General features: G+C 45.8%; 1 protein-coding gene across 1 annotated transcript in view; it reads left to right on the top strand.

Moving 5' to 3' along the window:
- The window catches only part of LOC109315821 (store-operated calcium entry regulator STIMATE-like), a 53,627-nt gene that overhangs the window by 18,585 nt on the left and 21,203 nt on the right, over window positions 1-13,839 (top strand). Inside the window, exons 2-4 of the mRNA XM_019543747.1 lie at window positions 8,634-8,682; window positions 9,735-9,830; window positions 11,292-11,413. Of these exons, the coding sequence (XP_019399292.1) occupies window positions 8,634-8,682; window positions 9,735-9,830; window positions 11,292-11,413 (267 nt within the window). The remainder of the gene's footprint in view (window positions 1-8,633; window positions 8,683-9,734; window positions 9,831-11,291; window positions 11,414-13,839) is intronic.

Genomic DNA, 13,839 nt, shown 5'->3' with positions numbered 1-13,839 from the left:
GGGGGAACATTTGTTCACCAGAGCAACCCAAGGGATGACAAGGTCGAACGGTCACAAACTCCTGCAAGACCGCTTCAGGCTGGACATAAGGAAGAATTTCTTTACTGTCTGAGCCCCCAAGGTCTGGAGCAGTCTGCCATTGGAGGTGGTTCAAGCGCCTACATTGAACACCTTCAAGACCAAATTGGATGCTTATCTTGCTGGGATCCTATGACCCCAGCTGACTTCCTGCCCCTTGTGCAGGGGGGTGGACTTGATGGTCCCTTCCAGCCCAAATGTCTATGAAATCTTACTCGGCTGCTCTCCTTCCTTTCTCTCAGGATCCTGAACTTGACTTCTTGTGGTCACTTCTGCCCACGTTGCCATCCACTATACTACATTCCCCACCAACTTATTCTTCCCTGTTTGATCATCGGGTCAAGAAGAGCATGGCCCCTAGTTGGCCGCCCCAGCGTTTGTACCACAAAGTTTGTCCCCAGCACCCTCCAAAAGCTTCCTGGACTGCCTGTGTGCTGCTGTATTGCCCTCCCAGCAGATGTCAGGGTGATTTTTGAAGTCCCCCACCGCCATGAGAACCAGGTCCTGAGACCTTGAAGTTTCCGGTAGCTGTTTCAAGAAAGCCTTGTCCTCCTGGTCTGGTGGTCTATAGCAGATCCCCACCACAACATCACCCTTGTTGCTCTCCCCTCTGACCTGAACTCGGAGACTTTGCTCAGATCTCCAGTATGAAAACTGGAGATGGACCTGCTGAATCATACAGCTCTTGCATTAAAACACAACTCCTGCCTGCTGTTGTTCATGAACCATTTACATCCATCTGTGATGGTGCTCCAGTCATGTGAGCTATCTTACTCCAGTTACATTGCAGTTTTGGGACTGTGCAAGGACTTCCAGTTCTTCTTGCTCGTTTCCCGGGCTCTGTGCATCTGTGGCAATTAGCCTGTTGCCTTACTTTCTCAGGAAAAATGAGAAGGCCTCTTCTGTTGCCCCCTTCTGCTTGTACTTCCTCTCATGTCTTATTTTCAAGGTTGCTTCTCTCCAGGTCTGTTGACCCCAATACTTGTAGGGTGTATGTGACAACTCTACTTGGCATTTAGGGTGGCCTTCATAGAGGACAGTCTGGTTGTCCTTTATTGATACAAAACTGGATGCCTTTTATGTCCTCTATTTGTCCCTTGAAGAGAAAAATAGGGGACATAAAGACATCAGGTTTTGTATCGCTAAAGGACAGAGTAGCAGAAAACTGGACTGCCCTCTGATGGCCACCCTACTTAGCGTATTCAAGGCCCCTCTACTCTACTTTTGTTTATAGCCACTGGAAGTCTCCTGCAGGAGCTGTACTCCCAAAGCAAAACAAAAAACCCTTTTTTGAAGAATTTATCAGCTCCCTGTAGCTTTCATTCTCCGAAAAACCCAGTCACTTTAATGTGGATTTTGCATTGCCCCTAACCTCTTGGGTCAAAGCTACTGAACTATTCCACTGCCTGTTTAAGCCCTGGTAATCTTGGCTGGCTTTTTAGTAGAAATCTTGGACAGCCTGCCACAACGCTGCACAGTAAATGCCCTATTAAGCAGTTAATTATTTCTCTATAATACTAGCTTTTATCTCTTTAATACAACAGTTTTACGGTCTCTGATAATTACACAGTCTCAGATAACTCTCTTAAATCTAATGAGGCATGACAAGCCTTGCTCAACAAGGCAGCACTCCATTAACTTCTTACCTCTTATTTGTCATCTTATCGCGCTGAATTACTGTACTCCTAGCCGGAGCAGCTCAGGATGCACACCGTGTCGCTTTCCATTAGGCCAACAATGAAAATCATCGCCGGAGCTCCTGCTGCCAGGTTAATGGTCAAGGAGCGAAGATGGCTCATTGGTCCACCAGTGCTGCTCAACAGCTACTCCCCTATGGCTTGATAAATTTCTCTGTGCTGTAACCTGAACAGGCTCTTGCAGTTTTAAGTACCTTTCACCCGCTGAATGGTCTTGTCAGCTCGTACGTCTTTCTCTTGTTCCCCATGCGGAGACGAGGTGCACATAGCCCTTGGAAATTAATCTCTTTGTGCAGAAGGTTATGTCTGCTCAAGGGTAGTATGTGTGCAATAAAGGGCAGTTGCCACGAAACCCAAGAGGAGGGGAAGGTTTGATTTGCTGGGACCCTTCAGAGCTAGACTAGGCCCAGGGCTATGAGATGTCTCTTGCTTGGTAATGAGGCTTTCAGTCCCTCTTTCTTGCATGTCTAATCCAGTAGGCTCTTCGGGGCAGGGCTCCCCATCCCCGAGACCTAGAATAATGATGAACCTTACGGTTTACAAATCGGTTCAAAACGAGTAACTTGAATTCTCGTGGAGAGAGAAGATCCCAGTAGATTTTAAACCCTAGAGTTTTTTAAATCTAGCATCCTGGTATCTTTTGAAGTTGGCTTTAGATTATGCTGCTAAATTCTGCTCGGCTTCTATAAAGATGGTTGGATTATTTATTTATTTATTTATTTATTTATTTTTTAAAGAGCCAGGTAGTAAGCAGAGATGCTCCTTTCTACATACTACTTCCATCTCTCTTTATTGTCCAACCCAGGGGTGGCCAAGCTATGGCACAGGGAGGTTTTTGTGCATATAGGGCAGGGAGCAGAAAGCAAAGTAGCTGATTGGACGAGGGCTGGGAGCAGAAAGCAGAGCAGCAGATTGGCCCTTTGTCTTCCAAGTGCTACTCCAGTCCTCTTCCCCTGACCAATTTGTGGCATGCTGGCCCATACTGGTCTAGCCTACAAGCCAAGTGGGTGTAAACCTAGCTGGTATTGAGGTGGGGGGGGGGGTGTCATGATGCACTTCTGTGAGCTGACGCATGGGCTTCTGTTGCCCAGTGTGTCCCACTGATTTGAAAGGAGTGAAGGATGCAGCCCTGCAGGTAACTGGCCTTGGGCTTTGCAGATGACTCCTAATTGACCTAATATTTAGCAGGCAGCCAAGGCAGGTGCATGATGGGCTCTCATAAAAACAAAAGTATTATCATGCTAGGAACTGAAACATTCGGGTAACTTTGGCTAACTGCCTCTGACTCTCGCTTGTAGTCTGTAACATGAGTGCGACAGCTGCAGCAATGCCTGCTGCAAAATCTGCATTGCAAAAGAGGAGTTGCAGCTGTTCGGCTCATGAGCAAGTGAGGAGCCTTCTCTATCGAGCCTCTGGGAGCTGTTGGACCCAGAGCAGAAACTCGACAAATCAGTACTGCAGCAATCTTCTCGGGCTGGAAGAAAACCTATAGATGCTGGACAGGAAAGACGTTAACTGGGTCATGATCAGGACACAGATGGTTGGTGCCCAAGCCAATGGAATAGGAAGGGCTGATTAGGGTGAAACTGGGGACCTCTCCTTGTTGTGCAGGCTTGAAAAGGAGCAGACTTGACTTCCTTTTCTGGTTTTGAAGTCTCGTTGTTGGTCTCGGGATCTACGTGGTGTCCAGTGGTAGAGTTTAGCAGGGTAAAAAATGTAACCCTTCTGTGAATAATTCCTCTGAAATGCATAGCAATTGTTTTCTCTGAGGCTGCGTGTTAAGTCGGCCAGAAAAGTAACCCTTTTTGCAAAAGGCAGGTGCTCTCTGTCTTATCAAGCAGGTAGCTAAATTCTGTGGTCTGCACATGTAAACCAGGCAGCAGCCAGTCTTTGCCGTAACTTGGTTACCATCAGCAAGTGCTTGACGCTGGCATCTGCATGTGCCGGCACTGAAGCGTAATGTGCAGAATACGCTCTGCCTTGGAGCTTCCTACCCTTCGTCCAAACTAAACCCATTGATCTCCAGGGCATACTGCTGGAAAAGAAGTCTGCCACCGATTCTTGCAGAAAGCCTAGAGCTGCAGCTTGTGTATGCACAAGGGGTAGTTGCGTTGTTTCTCTCTGAACTGGTCAAATGTCCAGAGCAGCCAGCAGAGCTAGGCCAGGGCTCATGGGAAGTGTTGCTAACACAACCCGCTAACGCTGCTCATGGCTACAGCAAATACTTCTGCAATTCCTAGATGCACATCTCTTCAGGTTGATGGGAATTGTTGCCCACAGTAGGTTTGCTCCATATTGTTCAACCATGGACCTGGAGAAGTAGAGGACCATAAAAATGGGGCTTGGCTTACAAATTCATAGAGAGACCTCTGTCTCTTTTTCTGGCATGCTATACTATAGCAGGCTTTCTACCTCCACAGTCAGATTATAACTGTTTTAACTCCATTAAGCTCTTTTAAAACCTTTTGTCTTGATATTAAACCTGTGGACACCCAGTTTCAATCTCTACCAGGGCTAGAAACTTTTTACCAAACTCCTGAACACAGTGAGTTGGTTGTATGACTGTTGTGGGGGGGGGGGGTGTTTTTGAAGTGTGACCCCCAGGCTACAAGACTGGGGCTGGGAGAAGAGCCTTTGGCTTCTCGTCATAAGCCAGCAGCATAGTGATGGGGTTTAGGCTAATGTTGACGACTACTCTCAGAAACCTTGTAATAGGTTTAGTGCTGGCTTTTTTTTTTCTCTTTGGGGGGGATGGCTGGTGTGATCAGCATTACACTCCTTGTGTTCATATTGGCACCCGCTCTCTGCTAAGGAAAGGTACAGAGGCGAAGGATGGGTCAGTAATTCAGAGCTAAGCTCGGGCAAGGAGTAACCAGTCACTAATTACTTGTTTTGCGACTTGTATTAGCACACCAGTGCTTCTGTTCACAGCCTTGTTTGGCTCTGCATAACTTGCACTCTGTTTTACAGACGGGTGAAGAAAATTGCTTTGTCCCCCTCCCCTTGGTGGGGAGTTGGAGCTGTTTCGGTGTTTGTAGGGTGCTTGGGAGAATCTCGGGTTCGCGGGACCTGGGAAAGCAGAACTGAAATACTCCAGGATTGCTCTCTCCGTGCCCCTCTGCAGCTGCCCCACACCATTGTGGTAGCACCTGGGAGCCCAGATGTCGATAAATGCAGGACTGCCAAGAGCAGTGTAGCTATAATAAAAACATGGTTTTTGCATGTCTTTTAAAAATTGAAGACCAGGGTCAACAAGTGAATACCCAGATGGTGAGGTGCCAGGAAACAGTGGGCCCATACAAGCTGGCGTGACAGGCAGGGAAGGTTTTAGAAATCATGGGACCCGGCGACTATTGCCCCGACCACCAGCCAGGATAGCAAATTGCTTCAATTACTATGTAACCAAATGGAAGAGGGGCAAACATGAGTACACAGCATTTTTATTTCATTTCAAATGACTAAATCTCTACAAAGAAAGAAATCTTACAGGTATGAGCTTGAGAGCCCACTACAAGGGTACTTCCATCGTCTCTTCTTGCAGGGCTTGCCCGCAGCCCCGCGCTCTCCTCCCTGCACCAGTAGCATTGCCAGTGGTGCAAACTTCTGTATTCATTGCATGCCAAGCTTTGGTAGCTAAGGGGAAGGGTAGGACCACCTTGGCCAGCTGCCTCTTTCCATCTGGCTGTGGCACCCGTTGAAGGTAGGGCTTGTCTTGCACGGCCTTTGCTTCCCCAGGGAGGGGCTCTGAGGTAGGGGCCCAAGGCTATTGCTGTGGGATGGCACCCCTCTTTTTCCATGGCAAGGATGGCACAAGTCTGCCAGCACAACCTATTAGACTGAGCCATGCCTGCAGGAAACCTGCAATGGTGGGAGCTGCCGAATTGGTGGGGCTCCCTGGGCCTATCGTCTTATCCACCTCTGACCAACAGCGGTCTTGGCACACGTCTCTTGGAGAGAGAGAGATTTTTTTTTTTTTTAGGGGAAGTAGATTACAAAACTGAAATGCGGTGGCTGAAAGGGGTGCTGAGAAGCTCCCTGAAAAGGCCTTCAAAATCCTCTGTCCTCAGCTTAGTGACTACTTGGTCTTGCTAATACTAACAAATGAACGTGCCTTGTAACTTCACCCAGCATGCCAAATCCTTATAGATGTACTAGGCTATTAGTTTACACCATATACCCCAGGGACATCTTTTTGTAATGGGATTATACATCACACTTGCTCATTCTTCTGTATTTTGCTATAATGCATTATGATGCATGCTTAATGCTAGGATCACAGCTTCCCGCTAGATGGCACTCTCGATCGGTCTTTCTCCTAAACTTCCCCAGGCCCAGGAGCAACTGCAAACTAGAGGAAAGACTGCAATTTTTAAAAAAACTTTTTAATATTCCTTTTTATAGTTCAGAAAAATAATGGGCTTTAAATGAGCCTCAAGTCCACTCCAAATTGGAAACACTTTTTAAGCCTGCTCCATCGATCTGTGGTTGTCTCGGGTTACTTTTTATTACCCCTTGCTCTAGTACTGGCTTTGTGACTGACTGATTACTAGGAATTTTAAATTTTTTGAGACCTGTATCTGGCTCCTAGTATGTTGGTGCTAAAAATTGTGTAATGCAGAATATGGTTGTTGCAAAAAAAAAAAAATTTAATGGGGACCATTCAGCATCACTTTTTTTTTTTTTTTTCTGAAATGACCTTTATAGAAGCCGTGTACAATACAAACAGAGCCACTCTTCCAGACCATATTTGCTTTATCCCTGGGTTGTCCAACTTCTGGGCCCCTGGGGGCTGCCGCATGAGTGCCCCCCTATCATGTGCAGCTTAGCTCACCACCTCCCCTTCCACACAGGCCACCCAGGTGCCACTTGCTATGCATATTACCTAAGCAGCCCATGTACAGCACACACAACGGGCAGCCTGGCCACCTCCTGTGCTGAGCATGCAGTATCTGCAGCCCGGCTCCCTGCCTTGTGCAGCAGCACGACCAGCCCAGCCCTCTCCCACTGGCCTGGGCTGCCCTGCCCTGCCCCCAGAAGCTGCAAGAGCAATGGGCATGGAGACAGCCAGGTGGGAGTCCATAGGCCATGTGCTAACCCATGCAGTTGGACAGCCCTGCCTTCTCCTATTACCTGTGAAAAGATGGGCACCAAGCAGACACTCCCCCCAAAAAAAACAAAACAAAAAATCAAACTAACCAAAACCCTACGGTCATTTTTAAAATGATGCAACAACTACAATTCTTCCTCCTTTTCCGCTGTCTTGAAATTCAGGGACTTTTTCATTACTTCATGATCAGGGAAAGCACCAAGTGGCTGCCTTCAGTGGTTCTTGTGAGAAAATGCTCTACTTTGGGGCACACTAGTATGTAAATCTAATACAAGACACTGCCTGTAGGCAGCTGAAAATCCTAGTCTGTCTTGTACTGCAAGGGACTCTTTGGAACGCACGTGTGCCTTTTGCATTTGGACACGAGTGACCATGGCTTCAGATGACTTTTAACTGCAACAACTTCTACATTTCAAGATTTGCCTTAACTGCTTTTGTGAGTTTTTTTTTTTTTTTTCCTCTCCTTTGGGATGGTCAATTTTCAATTTACACAATGAATCAAAAGGTCTAAGGTGCCTGTGTCTGCTCAGATCTGAACTTGTGTGGTTGCTCAGTGCTGCTCCCCTATGCCTACTCTAACTTTCTTTCCAGGCATCTGAATAACTGAGGCTTTGCTTATCCATGAGGGAGGGAGTATTACTAGACCCCCCAGGACCTTGATCTCTGCTTTCTTGAATGACCCTTGGTGAGCCACTGAAACTCTTTGGTTTAGTTTCTGAAGTAGGTTAGAGATTTTTCCCTTGGGGATTGATGGGAGTAAGTAACACAGCATGCTTTGGCTCCCTTGGATGGAGGTAATCTGTAGGGTCAGGTTAATGAAATGAACACAAGATCTTTGCAGGACCTGGCAGGCTGACTTGAGTGATCTTTGCCCGTTCTTGCATTAGCTAGTGCTACGCCTCCTCATTTTCTGCTTCTACTATGCTTCGGACCCCTCCTCTAATACCAGTCCCAGCTGCCTTTTTTTTCTGAGCAGGTCTTGCCTATTGCTGAATAGGCTTAATAATAGAGTTGTAGTCATTGCATCATTTGGAGACCTATATGTAAATATAATGTCTCCAAAACAACAGGAGTACAAGACCACTTCTGCAATAGTCAATGGACTATTAATAAGTCTAATCGCCAACAAGTAAGATCTGCTCAGGAAAGTTGCATGCAATGGGGGGGGCGGTCTAAAGCAGACTGTGTGTGTGTGTGTCCTGTCCTCCCCATTAGACAAAATTTGCAGACTTCTTTGAAAGGGGGTCTTAGCCTTTGCATATGAGAGAGAGATGCTGGCAGCTTGTCTACAACGTCACATCATTTTGCAAAAATCTTGTTGACCTAATAAAAGATGTCCTCTCTACTATGAGTCCTGATTGCCTTTCTACAACATCCATGCACTTTGCCTAGCTTCTGGATCTCTGTGGGGCTTAGTTTGGGAGCCAGGTGCTTATCTTCTCAAACCTGGGTTATGCACACAATGCAAGCCCAGGTGCTAATGGGAATTTTCAGGTCAAATGGCAATGTGACAGATGAGTGTAGCAGTCCAGCACTGGCTTCCTCATCGACTAGCCCACACATCTTAATATTTTCTGATGAACCATTCGAGGAGAGGCCAGGAGGTGAGTTTTGGGACTGAAAAGAACAGGGAAAGCAAATTTTGGAGAAATGTCAAAGTCCTCTTGTTAATTCTGCTGCCTCCTAATCTTGCTGCTTATTCTAATAGGTGCTCGGCCCCTCTCCTAATTCTGGCCTCTGTTCTCTTGCAGTAAAACGCTTTAGGGAACCCAAAGAAGAGAGGCGTCCCTGGATGATATGGTGAGACATTAACTTTTTTGTCAAAGCTCTGAATTGAGATGGTTTTTGAGATCATCATCTTGTTCTGTTCATGGTAGCGGGCCTCTAGAACCTGTTTCTAAATACTAAGCACATGGTTAATGGAGTGATGCTGCCTTTCCCTGTAAAAGTTTCCAGGATGCAACCGATAAACCTGCCATGCTGTGTAGCAGCCAGGATAAGAGTGGTGGCCCCATGTGGTATGCTAGTTGAGAAGTCCCTCTAATAATATTATTAGTAAACAGTTTGGTTATTAATACTAGACAGCCATGTGCGGCTTCTAAAACGGTTCCTGTTGTAATGAAGCAAACTAGTTCAGGAATGGGACGTATAGGTGGGACTAATATGGGGACACCAGGAGGCTTAGAAAGTTGCCGTTTTTTAAATGCCGGTCAAAATCCCCTACCCCCAGTCTGCCAAGACCCATCTTGTCACTGGTACAGAGCTGGCAGCTTGGCTCTGTTCCCCCTGGAAAAATGCCACAAGTATTATCACGGTTGATTTATAAATCCTGTCCTGCTGTCTCCCTCCTTTTTGCTGACATCCTCTGCTAGGAGGCTGATGGCTGAACAGCTCACAGAGGCTGAACATCCCCTTCATGGCTCCCTGTTTCTAAGTAGGCTCCAGAACTGCACTAAAGAGCTCTGGTTTACCTCCAGCAAATTGGCAGCCCATAAAGCCACGTCCACACAAGCGTGGACATTTCTTAACCTGAGGGCAAGAAGCAGTGGCACACCTTGTCCCCAGATAGTGCCTGTGCCATGTGCCCTCTGGCATGTGGCAGGATACCCTGGGTGGGGTATTACTTGGGGGCCTCCTGGGGCTGCAACAATGGCGATCCTGCTGCTCGGGGCCTGGCTGGCAGCTGCAGTGTGGCTCCTGCCAGCCAGGCTCCAGTTTTGGGTGGTGCATGCTGCCCCAACAGGCACTGTGCCACTTTGCTCTTGCAGGTTTGTTTTTTTTATTCTGGGATCTCCTGGGCTTATATTTTCTCTAATGCTGCTACTGAACAGCTTTTTGTCTCACTGCATCAGGTTTTACGATACCTCCAAGCAAGCTATAGGTGCCCTCTTCATCCATTTTGCCAATGTTTTCCTATCTGATCTTACTGAAGAAGACCCCTGCTCTCTGTAAGTATAGCTGGGGGCATGCATGCATGCCTTTGTGACAGGAGGAAACTACATCATTTGCAGCAATAGAAGGCATGGCGTATGCATGGTGGAAATGGACACCGACTTGGATGATCTTATGATGTTCAATGTGAAATAATAGTGCTACACTTGAGCTGCTAGAGCTAGGTTTTACCTCGGTAGTATTGGAAGTGTAAGACCGCACGTTAAGTGGTGTCTGCACCTGTGCAGTTTGGACAGAGCATTACTTCCCAAGTACCTTGAGTTTGCAGCTCCTGTTGACTCTGTCATAGACTTGCTGCATAATGCTGCTTTCCTTCGCAGGTCCCCAGTTTAGAAGGCAGATACTTGAAAAACACCTGAAGGTCTGCAAACAGCAGAAGGACTAGTGATAGCATTGCTGAACAGAATGGCGATTTTTTTGTGTGTTCTCTTGCCTGTCTGACTTCTGAAATCCAGCTCTGTTCAGATTTGCCTGTCCTTTCAAAGGAAACCAATCTAAAATGCCTTTTTCTATTAAAATCTCATAGTCATTAAAGTTTTGGGAGCACCTCTTACTATATGGAGTGGGGGGAGGATTCTGCCTCTCCAAGCACTACCTTTTAGGTTTACAGTGCTGGCAAAGGACTTTTGGTTAGTTTAAAAAAAAAAAACAAAAAAAAACACCCCAAAACAAACCCAGTAACTCCTCAAAGTAATTCACAAATTCAAACTTCCTGCTGCTCTTCCTTAAACCCCCCCCCCCTTTTTTTTCAATTGTACATCTCATTTACAGCTTTGCTGGCTTTAATTTAGTACATTTTGAAGACACTACTGCAGCTCTTTTTTTTAAATGGTTGGATCCATATGTAACCTGTTCCTTTTTTTTATAGGCTTCAACACAAAGTCCATGCAGCTTCCTTTTAAAATAAACAAAGCTCAGCTGTATTTCTTTTTCACCTACATAGTTCCCATATTTTAATACTGAACAAGGTCCTTCAGCATCACAAAGCATCATCTATCTTTCTGGTGGGAGGTGGGTCTCAACCCTTCAGAAACACAAGCTCATGGTATAATCTTGTATAAAATAACATCCCTCAAACTAGCTCATCTCTGGCGGGGAGGGGTGAAAGTGGCAGAGATCTCTCCACTTTTGGGGAGTGAATTTGGCTTTGGAGCCATGTCAAAGGTCGTTTTCAATTGATGGTTAACTCGGTCATACGCGTTAGGTGGTCTGGACTCCATAGCAGACCCATCATTTGCTTGTATGTGCTGCGGGCTACATAAACCAGCAGGACTTAACCAAGCTAGTTCAGCGGAGTGAGTCTATGGAGTGAGGTGAAGGAGACTTGCTAGTTAAGACTCTTATTTGAGCAGGAGCTTTAAGGATACCACAACTAAATTTGTGGTAAAGTGGAAGCAAAAGCTCAGCTGAACATGCGTTGTGAAGCATTACAAGGTGCCCTCTCTTTTTCTTTTTAGCTATTTAATAAACTTCATCCTTGATGCCACCCTGGGGATGCTGCTGATCTGGCTTGGGGTGAAGGTTGTGTCCTGGTTTGTGGAGCGTCAACAGTATAACTACCTCATCTTTGGAGAGTATGGTAAGTGGAAGACAACTGTTCTTCCCCCTGCTCCCAATGTGTTGGATTTTTTTCAAATCAAAACACAAGATGAGCTTATGCTCCCAGTTCATAATGGAAGGTGCAGGCTAATCGAACTTGGATTAAGTGAGTTTGAGAGTTTCTGTAGCAGATGGGTAACTTCTCAGAAAAAGTGACCATTAATCCACAGCACTAAAAGGCTTTTGAAATCACTTGGGTTGCAAATAGTTCTGCATCCGCAAACTCTTCCCAACTCCTCGCAAGTAAAACTCTCTCACCAGCCCACTAGCCAGCCCTGCCTCTCCAAGTGAATATGTAAGCTAAGCTTTGCAGCCCTTTCTGAAGATCAGCTAATTCAGCCTGACTCGGTAGCTGGGCTGAAATGTTTCAGGCCAGGATGAGCAACTCGATACTAAATCACTTGCCTCATCTATGTTGGATGGCATATAAGTAGAATCGAGTACAAGAATGAGATTGCCACTGGAAGGTATTCAAGTTTGGCAGACTTTTAACTTGCCAAATAACTTCACTTTGTGCTTTCTGATAAAGGTCTAACTTAACTGCTATCCTTTTTTGTCTATCCTCTGCTTTGGAACTGGGAACCTGGTTTTCCTCTTCTCGTACAGCCCCACTAGAGGGTAGCACTTCTCCTTGTAAAAAGATGATAAAGTTTAAACAAATACAGTACTACCAGTTGGGGAAGTATTTGTCTTCCTGTGTTTGGTTATTTTTGTGTTTTGTTTTATTTTTAATCTAAACAGTCACAAACCTCCCTGGCTCTGTGGTTCATAGCCAGTCCTGCTGGAAAAGTGACATTCTCCATTTCCCACTGTACATATTTACTGTGGAGGCTAACAGATTTACTAGAATTAGCAAGGGGAAAAGAGTATTGTTTGGGGTTTTTTTGTTTGTTTTTGTGTTGTTTTTCATTCAAAGTAGCTGAGGCTTGACCCAAAGTGAACTCGATATAAAGAGTTCATTGGTTCAAAAGATAGCATTTCTGGTTTGGTGCCTATTTTCACAGCTTCAGGGTGGTTCGTTGTAGCTGTGTTGGTCTAAGGACATAGGCCTTGTCTGCCTATTTTCAAAGCGACCTTCTAGAAGTTTAAAATGGGGAGAAATGACTCGCAGAAGCCAGGTCAGTCTCCTGATTTGTGCTGGAGCTTTTAAATGGGTAACTGGCTAGTCGGGTATCCACGTTCAGGTTGTAGCCATGTTGGTCTAGAGACCAAAGGAATCGCAACTTGTGGCAGAGGGTATTTATTTTTTTTAATCTTTTTATTAGACCTCTTTTTCCACAAATTTATTTAATTGCAAGCTTTCAGGCACAAGCACCCTTCTTCAGGCATGGGAGAAAAGGTTAACTGATTAGTGGCATTGGCATGCGTAGGATGGATGCAATGTAGAAACGGTTTTCATAGCGAAACCTAAGAAATAAGATGGGGCAACTGGGCAAGGCTTCACTGTATATATGTGAAGGCTTCTACATTTCAAGATCTGTTAAGACTAGAGTCCTTCTATTGATATTGGCTTGTTACTGCATCAGTACAACTCCGCACAGCTTAACTCCCACATTTATTATGGAAACCACTGTTGGAGACTATCCCATAGTCGTGCCTTAACTATAGAAAGCCTTGTGGACAAGGAAGTCCATGGGCGATTTTTGAATGGGTGATGGAGGGGGCCAGTACTGTGGATGTGCTCAGGCAGAGAACTTGATCCAGTTGTATGTCCCAGTAGCATGGAAGAAGGTACAGCATTCCCCCTTTCTAACAGTTTGTCTGAAGAGGGAAGAGCCTTGAGGAAAAGGAAGTTTTAACTTCCTTCCTGATGTAGTAAAGAAACATCTTAATGAAGCAATGACCGCTTCTGAGACTTGGTTTCAAGCGAGGCAAGCAGGAGGTTGGAGGACCAGAAAGAAAGTGGCTACAGTTCTTGGGTGGGGAGAAGTGACCCTGGATGGCTCTAGGATTGAGCTGGAGGAGGGTGCATATTGCATGCAAATGGAAGAAGTGCCCGTGCTTTACCATGAGTTAGATGGATGTGACAAAGAAGCAGAATAGCAGTATCTTTTTATACACGAGTACTTTGTTGTTTTACACCTTCTCCCATGACTGAAGCTCTATGCAGGCTTCTGTTTGGGGTGTTTCCATTTGTAATCTTCAAGTGAAGCCCTGGAGGCTGGCATGGCGGTTTAATTAGTAGAGAATAAATCCATCTATTACAAACTCTCTGCCCCAAAGTGACCAGAATTACTATAGGAGGCTTATACCCAGTGGAAAGAAGGGGTCATCACCAGGGAGGGCTATTCTGCAGTTGCTCAGGGATGTAGGGGGGCAGTTAGGAAGGCCAAGGCAGAGATGGAACTGGGACTAGCTTCCCAGATTAAGGACAATAAGAAGTCTTTTTTTTTTTAAATATGTAGG

This window comes from Crocodylus porosus, unplaced genomic scaffold, assembly GCF_001723895.1.
Source record: "Crocodylus porosus isolate Cpor-Errol unplaced genomic scaffold, CroPor_comp1, whole genome shotgun sequence".
Lineage (NCBI taxonomy): Eukaryota > Metazoa > Chordata > Crocodylia > Crocodylidae > Crocodylus > Crocodylus porosus.
Note: the sequence above shows the minus strand (reverse complement) of the source record. Positions and strands in the feature narration are given on the sequence as shown.